General features: G+C 33.6%; 1 protein-coding gene and 1 pseudogene across 1 annotated transcript; one reads left to right on the top strand and one right to left on the bottom strand.

Moving 5' to 3' along the window:
* Positions 1-4,482: 4,482 nt before the first annotated feature.
* On the top strand, positions 4,483-6,930 carry LOC100815827 (SWI/SNF complex component SNF12 homolog; annotated as a pseudogene).
* A 4,974-nt stretch (positions 6,931-11,904) lies between these two features.
* LOC100815295 (cytochrome P450 94B3) lies at positions 11,905-13,883 on the bottom strand. Its single transcript, XM_003548474.5, has one exon. It carries the CDS (start codon positions 13,702-13,704, stop codon positions 12,163-12,165), a length of 1,542 nt encoding a protein of 513 aa, XP_003548522.2. The 5' UTR covers positions 13,705-13,883; the 3' UTR covers positions 11,905-12,162.
* Positions 13,884-15,137: the final 1,254 nt, after the last annotated feature.

Here is a 15,137-nt window from a genome sequence, read left to right as displayed (position 1 = left end):
CACTTAGTCTTTTCTCTCGATATGTTCAAAGTATTTTGAGAGCTTTTGATCTTTACAAGAAATATGCGTAAAGTTTTTTACAAAATGAATGAAAAGAATATTTGCACATAAGGGGAATTTAATGCTTCCATTAAATGCACATCTCTTCTTCATTCATAAAGTCCACTTTTATTGGCTTTCGTGTTGTGTACTTTAGCAGAAAGCCACTTCTCACCCGTCAGAGCAAGTTTGGATAACAGAGTTCATCTTTTGATGGAGATCATAACTTTGAGATCTTGGAAATCATTTATTCTTTGTGGGATTTTGGCATATCCTAAGAGAATGTTTCTGCGAAATGGATCTCAAACAAGTATTAAATGAAGATCTTAAATGTCACTTTTAAATGTTTTATCTGATAATGACTTAAGCTTGCTATTGTATGAACAATCACACGCAAACTCGCATAGCATAATCTGATAAAACATCAAACACAACTTTTAACATTTGTATTTATTTGCATCTAATCAAAATTATTAGAAATCTTGATTCATTTAAAGACATAAATATCTTTTTGACTTAACAATCTCCCATTTTTTTATGATGTCAAACAAATACAAATATAAAAGTTTAAGGCATATATAGTTAAGCACAGACATAGTCTTATTAGATGCAACAAGTGATATAACATATAAAGCAACTAGCATCATGATACTATGACCAAATTCAGCATCTGAAGTTCTAGCTTCTGCATCTGTGGATCTAGAATATGAGAACCAATACCCATTTTCTCCTTCCATGCCTTATTGCATGTTTGGCACTCCATAACTCTAGAACCATGAAATAATCTGACTTTGGTGTCAGGTTCAATGGTTATATCTGGTTGAGTCTGAGGTTTGGGTCTTGAGGGCAACAACCTATCTAGAATGCGTCTGTCTGGTTTAGTTAGATGTCGATGCAGTTTATGAAAGATATCAGACAGAAGCCGAGGAGCAGCAATACTTTGTTCTCTTCTTTATCTCAAGTTTGAACTTCATAGCATCGAAAGGTACAGACTCAGTTGCTCCATATATACTATTTAGTCTCTGAATCTCTTCCACAGAGATTGATCTAGACAACAAAGCATCAACAAATTCTTAATTAGCTATAGTTACAAGAAAAAGGATGAACTCTAAGAGCACCGTGATCAGTCTTAATCACATCATATTTATTCTCATTGAATGAGGCTTCAATATCAGACTGAAGCATGGCTGCCTTTTTGCTCATGGGGGGAGAAGATGATTTAGGTGTAGGTTAAAAAGGAATGGCCAGAGATGGAGAAGGTTGTGGTGTTCAAGTTTCTAACATCTCAACCTCAGACGATGGTGAGGCTGGTTTGGTTTGGGGAGATTCAAGAATCATAATAGAAGATTCTTGAGGCTTAGGAGGTGAGGATATAACAGATTGAGGTTGAGGTTGATAAGGCTTAATCCTTATGGTTGGCTTTTTGGTTTTTGGTTTAGAAAATAATTCAAAATCTGATCTAGAGTCTGAAGGTCTTCTCTTTTTAGGGTTAGAAGGTAGTTGTTTCTTCTGTTTCTTAGATGAGGTGGGGGGTTTAGGTTCAAAAGGTGGAGGTGGGTCTTTTCTTTTGGTGGCTAGCTTGGGTCTAGATTAACCAGGATTGGGTTGCACTTACTCCCCTACGTTTACTGAGAAGACGCTCTAGATTCAAGATTAGTGGATTGATCTTGAGAACCTACCACAGATTGTGGTTCCTCCTTGGACTCCTTCTTGACCTTTTTGGAGATATGTTTCTTGACGTAGTTAGGAAACGATTCAGCTATCCCCATTTTTACAAAGGTCACACCTTTAAGTTGGGTTGCTCTAGACGATGGCTCCAAAAGTGAGACATCAACACTAGCATTCCTTACTATCTTAGTATAAAAAATTCGAAAAGGAATATGATTCTTCTTCACCTTGGGATTGAACCTATCCTTAAATGCCTGCAACCAATAGGAGAAGATGATCTCAAGAAGATTCACCTTTTCACCTACCGTTATCTTGTACATGCAGAATCTATCTTTGTCACTAACATAGTCTTTGGACCCCCACCCTACCATCATCATGTTGAACAAAAAACTTTAAATGAATATGCACTTGTATGTCAGATTTGTTGTTCTCAAGAAGTTAGCCAACAATTTCTTATCATCACCTTTTGGATGTGTTTTTTCCATACAACAACTTGTCCACCATCTCTTGGGTTATCTCCCTTTTCCAGTCCTTGTCAACAGTCAGACCCTCCAGAGCACACCCTCAGGCAAAGATAATGATGGCAGAAGAAATCACCACCTCTTGACGGTGCCTCTAATGCTCATCCCGTTTTGTCTGGCAGTTCCCTAAAGAGAGCATAGGGGCCATAGTGTCATGAACTGAAGTTTTCCAAGAAAGAAGTCCAGCCCACATGATCAAAGAGATCCTTTACATCAAACCCTTCTTCCCTTAGACTATGAAAGTCCACCCACTTCCCAGGGATGAACAAATCTTTTAGAAAGGTCTTCTTTGTGTCTTCAACGTTATTGATGACAGGAATACCAACAATTTCATTCTTCTTTGGTGCCATTGTTCACAAAAGTAGAATTTTTGTTCTTCTAATGACTTGATTGACACCAATTTACACATTCAAGAATCAAAATGATAATTTATCCTTATATAAATCAATATTCACATAAACATGTGCATAAAAAAAATTGAAATAATTTTAATATTTAAATTATAAACTGACATGAGTTAAATATTATATGGAAATATATTAATTTTTAAAAAATAAATAAAATATTTTTTCTTATAATTTGAATCTTATAAAAATAATGGAGGGATTAATTTTTTTGTAGTGTACTCTTTACAAGAGAAAGATATAAAAATATTTTTCATGGGAGACATTTGTACTTGAAATATGATTGAATACTAAATTGCAACGCTTTTTTTTTTTAGTGAACATTTGAATTGTAATTTATCTCTCACACACACAATATATATATATATATATATATATATATATATATATATATATATATATATATATATATATATATATATATATATATATATATAATTCCTTTGTGCTAATCTCAATTCAATATGTAAATATGATAATAATTTATTGACATGGAATAAATGGTGCCATATTAACCTGAATCTAATTGAAACTTGTAATTACATTAATTTAAAATTTTAATACTTTCATAGTGATCATTAAAAGTAAGAGTACTCAGTTAATTTAGCTTTGGGTATTATAAACAAAGATTCAATTTTGCATGAGTAAATCATCACTCTAATCCCTAACTTTATTACCTTCTTTTAATTTAGTTAATAGTCCTAAGAGACCATTGTTTTAGTATAGAAGATTAATATATACCATCAATATATATCATATTGTAGTGCCTTGTATTTTTTTTTTTTTTAAAATGCATTTTGAATATTGAGATTTCATTACTTTTGTCCAGGTAAAAGCTACAAATTAAGATTAAGGTTACACAATCATCTTGATCCTCGACTTAAAAAAATTCTTTACAAAAGAGAAAGAAGAGAGGCTACTTGCAGCTCACGAGCTTTATGGAGCAAGGTGAGCAACCATTGCAGCATGGAAAGACTAATAATGCCTTTGCCATGTTTTAATGGCAAGAAAACATAGCATATCCAAAAAAAAAAAAGCTTGTAAGAGCTTATTAAAGATTCATACACGAAACAAAGGGCAGTTGAATCCAAACTTCATAAGTTCTGTGAAATTTGTATTTAATTACCCTTCTTTGTATTTCAAAATCGAAAACTGTTATTGTATTAAAATGTCAACTCAATTTAAAATTATAAAACACTAAATTAAACTTTTTTTTTAAAATAAGTGTACAAACTAAACAGAATACAAAATATAAAAAACTAAATGTTTACTTTAGCCTACATTAATAAATTGGATGTGCCTTGGATAGCCTTTAGACCATAATAAGGTGGATGAATTAACCTTAATTTTGAATAAATTTTACATGTGTTACTTTTGAAATCATGATAGAATCAATTATGATAAAAAAAAATGATAGAGTTGAAACAAATATAAGTAGTCTTTATTTCTACCAAAATCAATTCTACTTATATTTTGATTAATTTACTCTCACATCAATACCCTCATGCATATGCTTATTATTTATTTATTAATTTAAAAAATTAATTAAATCTATAAAAAATTCAAAATAAAAAATAGTTAAAAGTCTTGCTATATAAACAATATCAGTTTTCTTATATCGGTTATCCAAACAAATACCCGACTACTTTATAATCAAATTTGTAAAATTAATTTCATTGGAAATCAATTTTCAAAACACACTTAAATAGATTTTAAGCTCTTTGTTCTTCTTGTGTCAAACCACACCGTTTGAAGCAGGCCTTGTAGCATGTTAGAAAAGCAACCACTACAATTTAGCTTAATTAATTTTTTTTTTATTTTATCATTTTAGTTTTATTTTTGAAATTTTATCATTCAACTTTCATATTTTTCACAAATTTTATTACTATTTTTTTTATGAATTTTACCATCTTAACTTTTAACATATTACAAATTTTTTATTTCTGTAGTATTTAGCAGGAGGTTGGTAACAAAAGAATGTAAAAATTAATTTCCCAAGTATCCAAACGTGAACAAGAACCAATAGGCTTGGCGTTGAAGGTGAGTTTCAAACGGCTTTCCAAACACGCTATTTATTAGAAGTCAGAAGTTAGAACCGAACTGAAAAACTTGAAGCTCAGTTTTTGCACCGTTTCTCCGATACTCTCTTCTCTCTAAAGGTAAATCCCTCTTCACTCACAAAATCAAATTTTTAGTGCTTTAGTGTTAGAATTTTTCAGATATGCCCCAATGTCTATGAACAACAACAACAACAGCAACCCCCATGGACCCTCTTCCTCCGGGCCAGTACCCTCTTTCCCAGGCCCACGGGCTCACACTCAACCCGAACGCCAAACGTTTCCCTCCAAAACCCCCAATTCACACCTCCAAACGGAACCCGCTCCCACCGCCACCGCCGCCGCCGCAACCGCTCGAAGGAAGAAGCATAAACCAAATGAGAGACAGCTTCGTGAGAAAGCCTTAGCAATTCTTCCAGAATCGGAGATTTACACGCAGCTTCTCGACGTAGAAGCGCGTGTGGACGCTGCACTTGCTAGAAAGAAGGTTGACATACAGGAAGCATTGAAAAACCCACCCCGCATTCAGAAAACCCTGAGAATCTTGGTGTTCAACACGTTCTCTAACCAGAACAATGCGGATTCTTCCGCTCCCACAATGGGAGGGGCTGTTGCTGCCCAGAGGATGCCCCCTTTGTGTCCGAAATTCTGTGTTTTTTAAACGATTATACGGATAATAATGTCATCACGTGGGAGAATTCGCAGTCCTCGGTGGCTCATGAAGGTTTTGAGGTGAAGAGGAAGGGGGATAGAGAGTTCCCGGCGCAGATTCGGCTGGAGATGAATTATGTGCCACCTGCGTTGAGAGAGGTGCTTGGGGTTCAGGTTGATACGCGGTCAAGGATTGTTTCCGCCATCTGGTATTATGTGAAGGCGAGGAAGTCGCAAAACCTGAATGATCCTTCATTCTTTCAATGTGATCAGGCCCTGCAGAGGGTGTTTGGGGAGGATAAGGTGAAGTTCACGATGGTTTTGCAGAAGATTTCGCAGCATTTGTTTCCTTCTCAGGTTATACTTTTGGAGCATATGATCAAGCTCTCGGGGAATAGTCCGGTTGGGTCTGCTTGTTATGATGTGATGGTGGATATTCCTTTTCCTATTCAGAGGGAATTGAATGCTTTGGTGCCCAATGTTGAAAGGACCAAAGAGAATGATGTGTGCGATGAGTCCATATGCGGAATCATTAGAAAAATACATGAGCACCACAGGAGGCGAGCGTTCTTGGTTGGTTTTAGTCAATCTTCTCTGGAATTTATTAAGGCATTGGTCGAATCTCAAAACAAGGATCTGAAAGTTTTACTTGGAGAATCTGGTCAAAATGCTGAAAAGGACCGTAAATCAGATTTTTTTAAGCAACCATGGTAAGCTTAGGGGCTATCTATTGCATACCATTGCCCTCTGTTGTTTTATTTCTAGCTTGTCTCCTATGCACACTGCTTTTATTAGTTGAAAAAACATGCCACTAGTTTGTTATGGATGATCATGAACTTAACCAACATGATTTAAAATCCAGGTCTAAAATTTCTTGATTGATAGTTCCCACCCATAGATTGCCTTAAGCTCCAGTTTGATGTATAATATAACTGGAATTGTGTTAGAGTTTGATGCATGCGCTTCCCTTCATCTTGTATATGATGTTCTTATTTCAATTCAAATGACTGAAAATAGCATGATGTACTTTTTCATTATGCTCATTTGCCTGGTGAAATTGGACATGAAAAAGGCTCATGTCCTTTCTCTTTCTCTTAGATGAGCATAGCCAGTTAGTTACCTTGACTGCTAAATGTTATACTTATATCCTTGTTTGACAACTTGAACAGGGTTGAGGATGCTATTGTGTGCTATTTGAATCGCAAACCAGCTGCAGGAAGTGTTGTAAAATAAGCTAACTCACAATATTAAGGGAGATGAATAGATACTTTTTATTGAATGATGATCATATGTTTAAATACAGATTTGTTGTAACAGACAGAAACAATAATAACTGACTTCCTAAATAACTAAGTAACAGAAAATAAAACAATTAATCCTAAAAATATGGTCAAACAATTAATAGAAAATAACACACTAACAGGTAACTATTGATGCACGTTTAGGACCTTCAACATGAAGGCTCCCGGGAGCACATGATGTGCCGTAACCTTGATAGTTAGGATTGGTGTACAGTAATTTCCGACTTAAGTTGTCTTATGGCAGATAAGATAAAGGTAAAAAAGAAAATTTGCATGCCATGGCTGTTTGTTCCCGTCTATTTTTATGCTGAATTTGATTTGAGTAAAAATGAACTAACTCTTTACTCTAATGCAATTCCACCGCCTCTCTTGTCAGTGTTTATATTAAAACTATTAGGTTTAAATATATTTTAGGTCCCTCAAATTTAAGTCTTAGATGTGCACAACTTGATTTTTAGTTTTAATTTTAAAAAATGCTCTTTTTAGTTTCTTCCGTGATAAAAAAATCACTACATATTATGCATCCAACCTATAAAAAATCGAACAGAACTCAGGAGGGGCTAAAAAAATTTAAATTTAGGAAACCGAGAGTACACCTGTGGACCACGAGTCACCATATAAGAAAACTAACATCACATTCTAACCCAAAACCAAAACCTCAAGGCTCAGGTTTATGAGTTTTCTTCTTACGTATATGATGCTCAACATTTTTACTTCTATCCAATATGGGACTTCACTTAACACTTGTACTCAAACAGTAGTCAAATGAAATGGTCTTGTGATGACAAAATCTAGACATTTTTCATCTTAAAATTTGGATTTAGGGAAAAACGTTTTTGTAGAATAAAATCAGTGTTGTCATGATCTTCATAGAATCATAGTATAATTTTTTGGTCAATGCTTTATTGTATAAAGATTGTTTCAAAAGAACTTATTTTTTATGTCCTATTAATGCAAATTTTTATACTGTCAATTAATAGAAAACCATAATAGGTATGACTTATATGGTGGTTGTTGTTATAGTTAAACTTATAATATATGATTATTTGTAATTGGTTCATGGTGTAATTTTTTTTTATGCTATTACATGTAGCATTTACTGTTGTTTCAGTGGATTAAGTTACATTTATTCACAGACAAATATAAAACTTTAAATCCACATTGACTATACCTTAAAAGTTCAGGTGTCATGTTATCCTCCCTAATTTTGGGCCCAAATATCCAATAGCACGTGGGTTTATAATTTTTTTATACTACACGAAAGTAAAAAGCTACTGAGAGAGACTAATTAGTAATAATGTCCATGAGGCAAAGACAAGACACATTCATCTCTTCATGCATCTCATTCTCCTCCGAGCAGCTTCCATTCAATTCCACATCCCCCATTCACATCGGTGTCATTTTCTATCTGTCTTGTTCACCTTTCCTACTCTAAGTTTCATGATTCCGAGTCTTATTATGCTTATGATATATGCATTCACTTCCTAGAACTTCTTGAGAAACTTGATTTGGGAACTGGTCATAAGGCCAAGAAATGTGTCACTGAAATGATCATAAGGCCTCTGATTACTACTTCAAGAAAAAAATATAAAAATTAATAATTTGAAATTCAATTTTGAATTGAAATTTGAATTAAACATTGATTGATGTTTTGTTCGAAAATTACGACAATTCCATTTTACTACCCTTTTGGAGAGGTCTGCTACTGCTAGTTTTGGTCCACTGTTAAGTGTAAAGTTCTGTTCCCTGATGATGCCAATTGCAAAAACAATCTGGTTTTGTGCGAAATTAAAGTAAAGGTAAACATTCTTGTCAGTGTAGGGAGCCAACTCGGCTTATAGTTAATTGTTAACAATGGTTTCAATTTTCTATTTGTTTCTATTTTATTTGTCACATTTCAATTTTGGTCTATTCCTTTCTTGTGTATCATATGAAGCTACAAGGTTTTGAATTTCAATTGTAGTCACATTGCGGTTATGGAGACCCAATAATCTTAATGTTATGACACGAAATTGTGGTTCAGACCTTTCTGGCATGGCCATGTGTACAGTTGAAAAGTGGAATTTCATTGAACTCTACTTTGTAAACTTAAATTTAGTTAAAAGTATGTTTGATATAATGTGATTTATGTTTGGAACTTTTTACATTTTATAGAAAAATAAAAGTAGTTTTGGATTTATTCTCAGTTTGAATGAAAATCACATTCAACTTCACTGTGAATTTGTAAAAAATGATTTGCCAAATATGGAAGCATAACTTTCTATGAAGAGTCAACCTCAATTTAAATGGTCAAACGATAAATCAAATACATCTTTACAAGTTGAAATGCAATGACTCATTTGAGTACAAGGACGATTTCGTTCCAGCAAATTAATGGACAATAGCTCAAAATATGTACTATAAAGTCGTCGTTGTGCATCCTAATTGCTGAAGTCCTTTTAGGATTTTTGTACCTAGCTAGTTAATCGTGCTTCCTAGGGACCTTTTTACAGTCCTACACATAAGGAAAAATGTTAGGGGTTGTTATTTGAGTTGTTTGGCGACCCCATATTGGTTAGCTAGTAATATAACAATATTCTTATCTTATAAATTAACTTTTGGGATGAATTTTTATATTTAAAATCCAAATTTTAAAATAGTTTTATAGCTTATTCGAATGATTATTTTTTGGATTTATTAGGTTATGTCTTATGGGACGGTTATTAGATCACTTATATGTATAGTTCTATAAATTTTACATTCGAGACGATAAATTCTCCACCTAAAAAAATAGTGAGTATAAGTTATTTTTTGGATTGAGTTATGCCTCAAAAACAAATTCTAAGAGAGTCTATATATTATGAATTACAATGAGGCATGGAACAAACATTTCTTAAAATAAGCATGACTTCTTAGTTTTAGGTCACTATGTTTGTTAAGTTTATGGTGAGAAACAAATATCTCTTTACACATAATAATGAGAGAATACAAAGAACATCAAAAAAACAAAAAATACAAAAGAATATAATTAAATTTAATGTAGTTCGACATTTTGTTTATTTTTTACAAAAAATTTCAATATTTATTCATTTGTTATCTCAAATCACATTAAAAGTTTGTTAGACAAATCTGATAAACTTCTCATTAATTATATCACCTTCCTCTTATTTAAGGTGGTGACTCTCTTTTTAGATTAAGTAATTTTTTTCATCTCAAGAACTTATATTTATGAATTATATCTTAATCTTAAAAGAAGAAATAAAATTGTAAAATAAAGATAATATTTTAAATTTAAATAAATAACATCTTAGATTTAAAATTGAAAATTTAAATTGTTTTCCCAACCATTTTTGGTTTAATATTGAACTTGAGATCTAGGTTTACGGGAGCTTTTGCAGCCTAGAATAGTATGTCTCTATAACATAAACTTGTGTTTTCATACTAGTTTTCTATTTTTGGAGATCCAAATAGTGCAAATATCTCAACTTCTTATTTCTTAATATATCTCTTTTTGTTACATTACATCAAATCATATTAATCACTTTTCTCTCCTCTTTTTCAATCTCTCAAGTGTCTACACCCAAAAGGTGTCAACAATAATTTTTCTGCATACTATGTTATACAAGCTGGCAAAAATGTTGTGCAGGGGCTACAAATAGTCCCTAACTAAAGATTGATTTGTTTTTAAAGATTCCTTGAAAGCTTGATGAAGAAGCTTGGACACTAGCTAGAAGAACCCCTAGCTATATTTTCCTCAGGTACCTATTATGATTCCCGTCTTCTTCCACATACTCTTTCCATTACCATGTGGCTAACTTTTTTGTATTGGACATAGACAGACAAGAGCTAGGATTGTAGGTAACCTTCTAGAGAAATGGAGTATTAATTGAGTATTCAAGGTATCAGAGGAGGAAATAGATCTCATTTTGTTACTTAGCGGAAGGTATCAACATTTTTGCCAAGTCAATTTTTTTATTTTCATGATTTGCTTTGCTTTTGCAAGATAATTTTCTTCACCATGGGTTATTCAGGATCTGACTCGAAAAAACTTAGTGAATGATGCTTCTTTTGGTCCCCAAATAGGTTTTAAAATAAGGTATAGAATCTACAAATTGATAATGGAGGGTATGCAGCCCCTAACTCTTCAGGTACGCACTAAGTCGCATGCATAACCCAGACATTAAAGAATATATTCAGCTTAATTAATTTTAAAACGGTTTCGTTGCTTGACTTAAGAACTCAATTAATTTTAACGTTTGGGAGGCTCCAAACCATGGTTGAATCAAAAGTTTTGAATCCTTACTTTTCACAAAACGTACATTGGAATGTATGCTCATTTAATTTAACCTAACGTTAAACCAAATACACCCTTCTATGTTTAAGAAACTGTTTGAAACTCCTAGCGTTCCAATGAAGAAATTCTAAAGCAACTAGTGTAGCTTTCCTAACTGGCTAGGAAACAGACACTAAGTGCGTGTTTGATTAAACATTTGCTTCTCTCGAAACTACGTTTGCCAACAGATTCAAAGACTATCTTTTGCGATATCCTACATCTCTCGAAACTATGTTAGATGTTTATGGGAATGTGTGTCACCGCAACTTTAAGTGGAACTCAAACATACACTAAATCTGTTTTTCTCAGCTGAACTTTGCATCCAAGCAATTTGGAAACCTACCATTGTAGAGGCCCATCTCACCATTTTATGGGGACAAAGCACATAAACAATTCATTCAAGAGTTAATGGCCAACAATAATATCAATCAGATTCTCCACCTATGTACTGTATTATACATCAAGTAATGTGCTCAAGAAAAATTAAAAAAGAATGCTTTAAGCTCACAGTACGGTAACAAGATAAATTGTTTAAATAAATCAGCTTACGTGGTATCTTACGAGACCATCCCATATGAAGCAATAATCAATTGGTTTAATCATGTGCAATACTGTGACCAGATTTCAAAGAAAATGAAGTCAAATAAAAACAACAGCACGTTTTTGCAGGAATTGGGTTCACACTGATGATGATGAACATGTAAAATAACAAAGGTTAGGCTGGTGAACACGTGCGTGCAAAGCAAAACTTCATTGTAAGAATTGCTTATAACCAATCATTCTCTTTGCCCACGAAACAGAAAGCAGTCACAACTCACTGTCTATAAATCTGTTTTAATCAACAAATATTAATTATTAATTTATTAAATTTTATAATAAAAGAATTTAAATCTATCATTTTTTTCTATTTTTTTTCTCTCATATTACCAAATCAATCTTATAACTCTTAACTAGTATAATAAGCATAAATAGGATTTTATTACTTTTTCAGTATTTTCTATACAATTTTTTCAAAAACATGAAGTAAAAATAAAGTTAAGCTTAATTTGTCTAAAGAGCCATTTGATGTGGGATGTACCAACTATATTTCCCCTTCTTCAATTAGCTCTCAATATGAGAACAGAAAAAGGGAATTACAAAATGGAGTGCCTTAAAGTATCTAATTTAATGAGTACCATTGACTTGATTAAATATAAAAAAAAGTCTGAGTTAATCTAACTCAGTTTTTTTCTTCTTTTTTTTTTCCCTTTTACGAACCATTACTCTTAAGCCGCCAGCCATGTGTGCCGTGAGCAGTGGCACGAATATAGGCCTATCTGGACTAACAATTTTAAATGTGAATCGGCTAAGAATTGAAGCCACCACATACTTCATTTGAATGAAGGCCATTTCCTTGCCTAGACACACCCTTGGACCAGCCTGAAAAATTGGAAACAAAAAAGGAGAAACCTCATTCAACACTATTCCTTCACTGTTTCTTGGTTCCACAAACCATCGATTTGGTCTAAATTCAAACCAATCCTTCCCCCACAAGTCTTCCATTCTCCCCATTCCATAGGGAAAATATGTGACCCTATCTCCTGCTTTGACCACAGTGCCATCTGGCAACAGATCATCATCAGTGGCATGCTTAGAGTCCCACGCCACTGGTGGATACAGCCTCATGGACTCACACAAACATGCCTTCAAGAAACTCAAATTCTTTAGTGACTCATAATCCAACACCCCTTTTGCCTCCTCCACTATCTTGTCCTCCAAATGGGAATAATGTGATAGAACCCAAAAGAACCATGTCATAGCTGCTGAAGTAGTGTCCCTTCCTGCCATGATGAAACTTATCACCATGTCTCTAATCACCTCCTCTTCATGACCTGCACATATAAGCCTTGACAAGAGATCATCTTCATAATAGTTTATCTCACCCTTTTGCTTCCTCTCTTGAATCATTCTCATGACATGAGTCTGAACTTCCCCAACAGCAATCTTAAGCAATCTCTCAGATCCAGCACAAAACCATCTCTTCACCCTCCAGATCATGAACAAGGGTGCTGCTCCACGTTTAGCAGACACCTCTGCAGCCACATCAAAAGCCCTTGCAAGGGGACAAGTAGGAACAGAAGGGTCCAAACAGCACCTATTATAATTATTAGTCCCCAATGTGAACTTGCAGATCACATTGAATGAGAATCTCCTTAGCAGCTCTTGCAAGTCAACCACCTTGTTCTCACCACACAGTGCCTCATCAAGCACTGGCACAAGCCTCTCACACACTTCTTTCTCCAACGTGTGCATGACAAACTCCCTCAGGGACTTGGTGGAGAACTCGTGGCTTGCCAGCCTCCGACTGGCGAGCCACGACTCTCCATCCACGTTGAAGATCCCTTGGCCGAGGAAATCGCCAAGGATCTCGGTGAAGGGCTTCCCTTTGGGGAAGTTGTTGAAGTTTGTCTTGAGCATGTACTCAACATTTTGTGGGTTTGTTGTCACAATGGTTCTACGTGCACCAAGCCTTTGAACCACTATGGTGTTGGTTGGGGACTGAGCTAGTAGCTCAGTGTACCAATCCAACAAACGGTACCTGTTCCTGTAGAAGGATATCAGGCAACCTATGAGGGGATAGGTTGCCGGACCAGCGGGGCCAGAGATTTTCTTCCCTCGCCCCGTTGTTGCGGGGAGGGTTATGTAGAAGAGGATGAGGAGGAAGATGAGGGAGAAGGGAAGGGAAAGGAGGATCATGAATGCTCCTCCCATATTACCACCATGAGAAGGAGTAATATGGAGAGCACTGTGAAAGATGATATTGGCCCTTATGAGTTGACTCTTTATATGGTATTTAAATGTGCATATTATTTTAGTAATTATGTGTGACCTTTATTTGAGAGCTGGATATATTCAACATTTAGCAAATGAAAATATATTTATTCTTGATTTAAACCAATTAATATCTCGTGAATTTGGTTTTTTATATATATATATATATATATTTCATTCAAAAAATGATGAGTATATTTTCAATATTTTCTCACTTTATATCTTCTTAAATAATACGTGAGTCCTTGTTAATATTTGAATATTTTCATTTACATATTAAATATTTAGAGCTAGAATGTCATTAAAATGAGGATCTGATTAGATTCATTTTAAATATAAAACTTTTACACGCTTTCATCCATTATGTGCTGTTACATCATTAAAATATGAATTTGGTGCATCCACAATAACGATTGATATTCTTACGTTAAATAATAATGAAATCTTTATAAAAAACGAGATGTAACTATTATGTAGTTTTAATTAAGAATTATTATAATTATTTTATAAAACTATTTTACACTATATATATGTTGTTATAAGATAAATATATTAAAGTTAACAAATTTATCATGTATAATAAGATATGATTTCTCTTGAAACAAATAAATTTGTGATTAATTTGACAGTAGATATCTTATTTTTTTTATTCTTCTTTTTTTTTTATCTCATTTCTAACTCTCTGTCTTTTTTTTTCTTTTCTTCCTATTTTAGAACTTATTACATTTTACCACTCTTGTTTTATATTTTTTTTTTTGTCTTCACCACTCCACTCCAAGATTAGTGTGTTTAGTCTTTCTTTTTAATTAATTTGGAACAAATGTAGCCACTAAAAACAATTGGTGTCCGTACATACATAGTCAAATATGGCAAACGTGGAAAAAAAATAATGCTAGCTCAGTGCTCCTTGGCTAGTTTTAATTTCATAATATCGTATATTGCTGTCTTTCTTTTAAGTCATAATAGTACATTGTTGTTTGTTAAAAAAAATCGTACATTGTTGCTTTTTTTATTAGAGAAAATTATTTGACTTGCTTTGCTTACAAAATACAAAGTGCACTTGATAGATGGAATGCCTCACATGATGGCAATTTGAGTCAAAATAAGAAATATACAAGTAGTTACAACTTACAACAAAAAAGAGAATGAACATATGAAAATGATCATCTTATGTGTAAACGAAGACAATCAATTTTAATTGTTAGATTAAAATGAAAGGTTAAAATTAAAATATTTTAAGTTTAGAGTAAATTTTTATCTGAAACCTATCACCACCATCATGGTTATTTCTATCATAACTATTATGATTACGCTGTAATCACCGTTAACTATCGCAACCACCATCATTGTAGTCATTGTTGCTTCCATCACCA

Source organism: Glycine max, chromosome 16, assembly GCF_000004515.6.
Source record: "Glycine max cultivar Williams 82 chromosome 16, Glycine_max_v4.0, whole genome shotgun sequence".
Taxonomy (NCBI): domain Eukaryota; kingdom Viridiplantae; phylum Streptophyta; class Magnoliopsida; order Fabales; family Fabaceae; genus Glycine; species Glycine max.
Note: the sequence above shows the minus strand (reverse complement) of the source record. Positions and strands in the feature narration are given on the sequence as shown.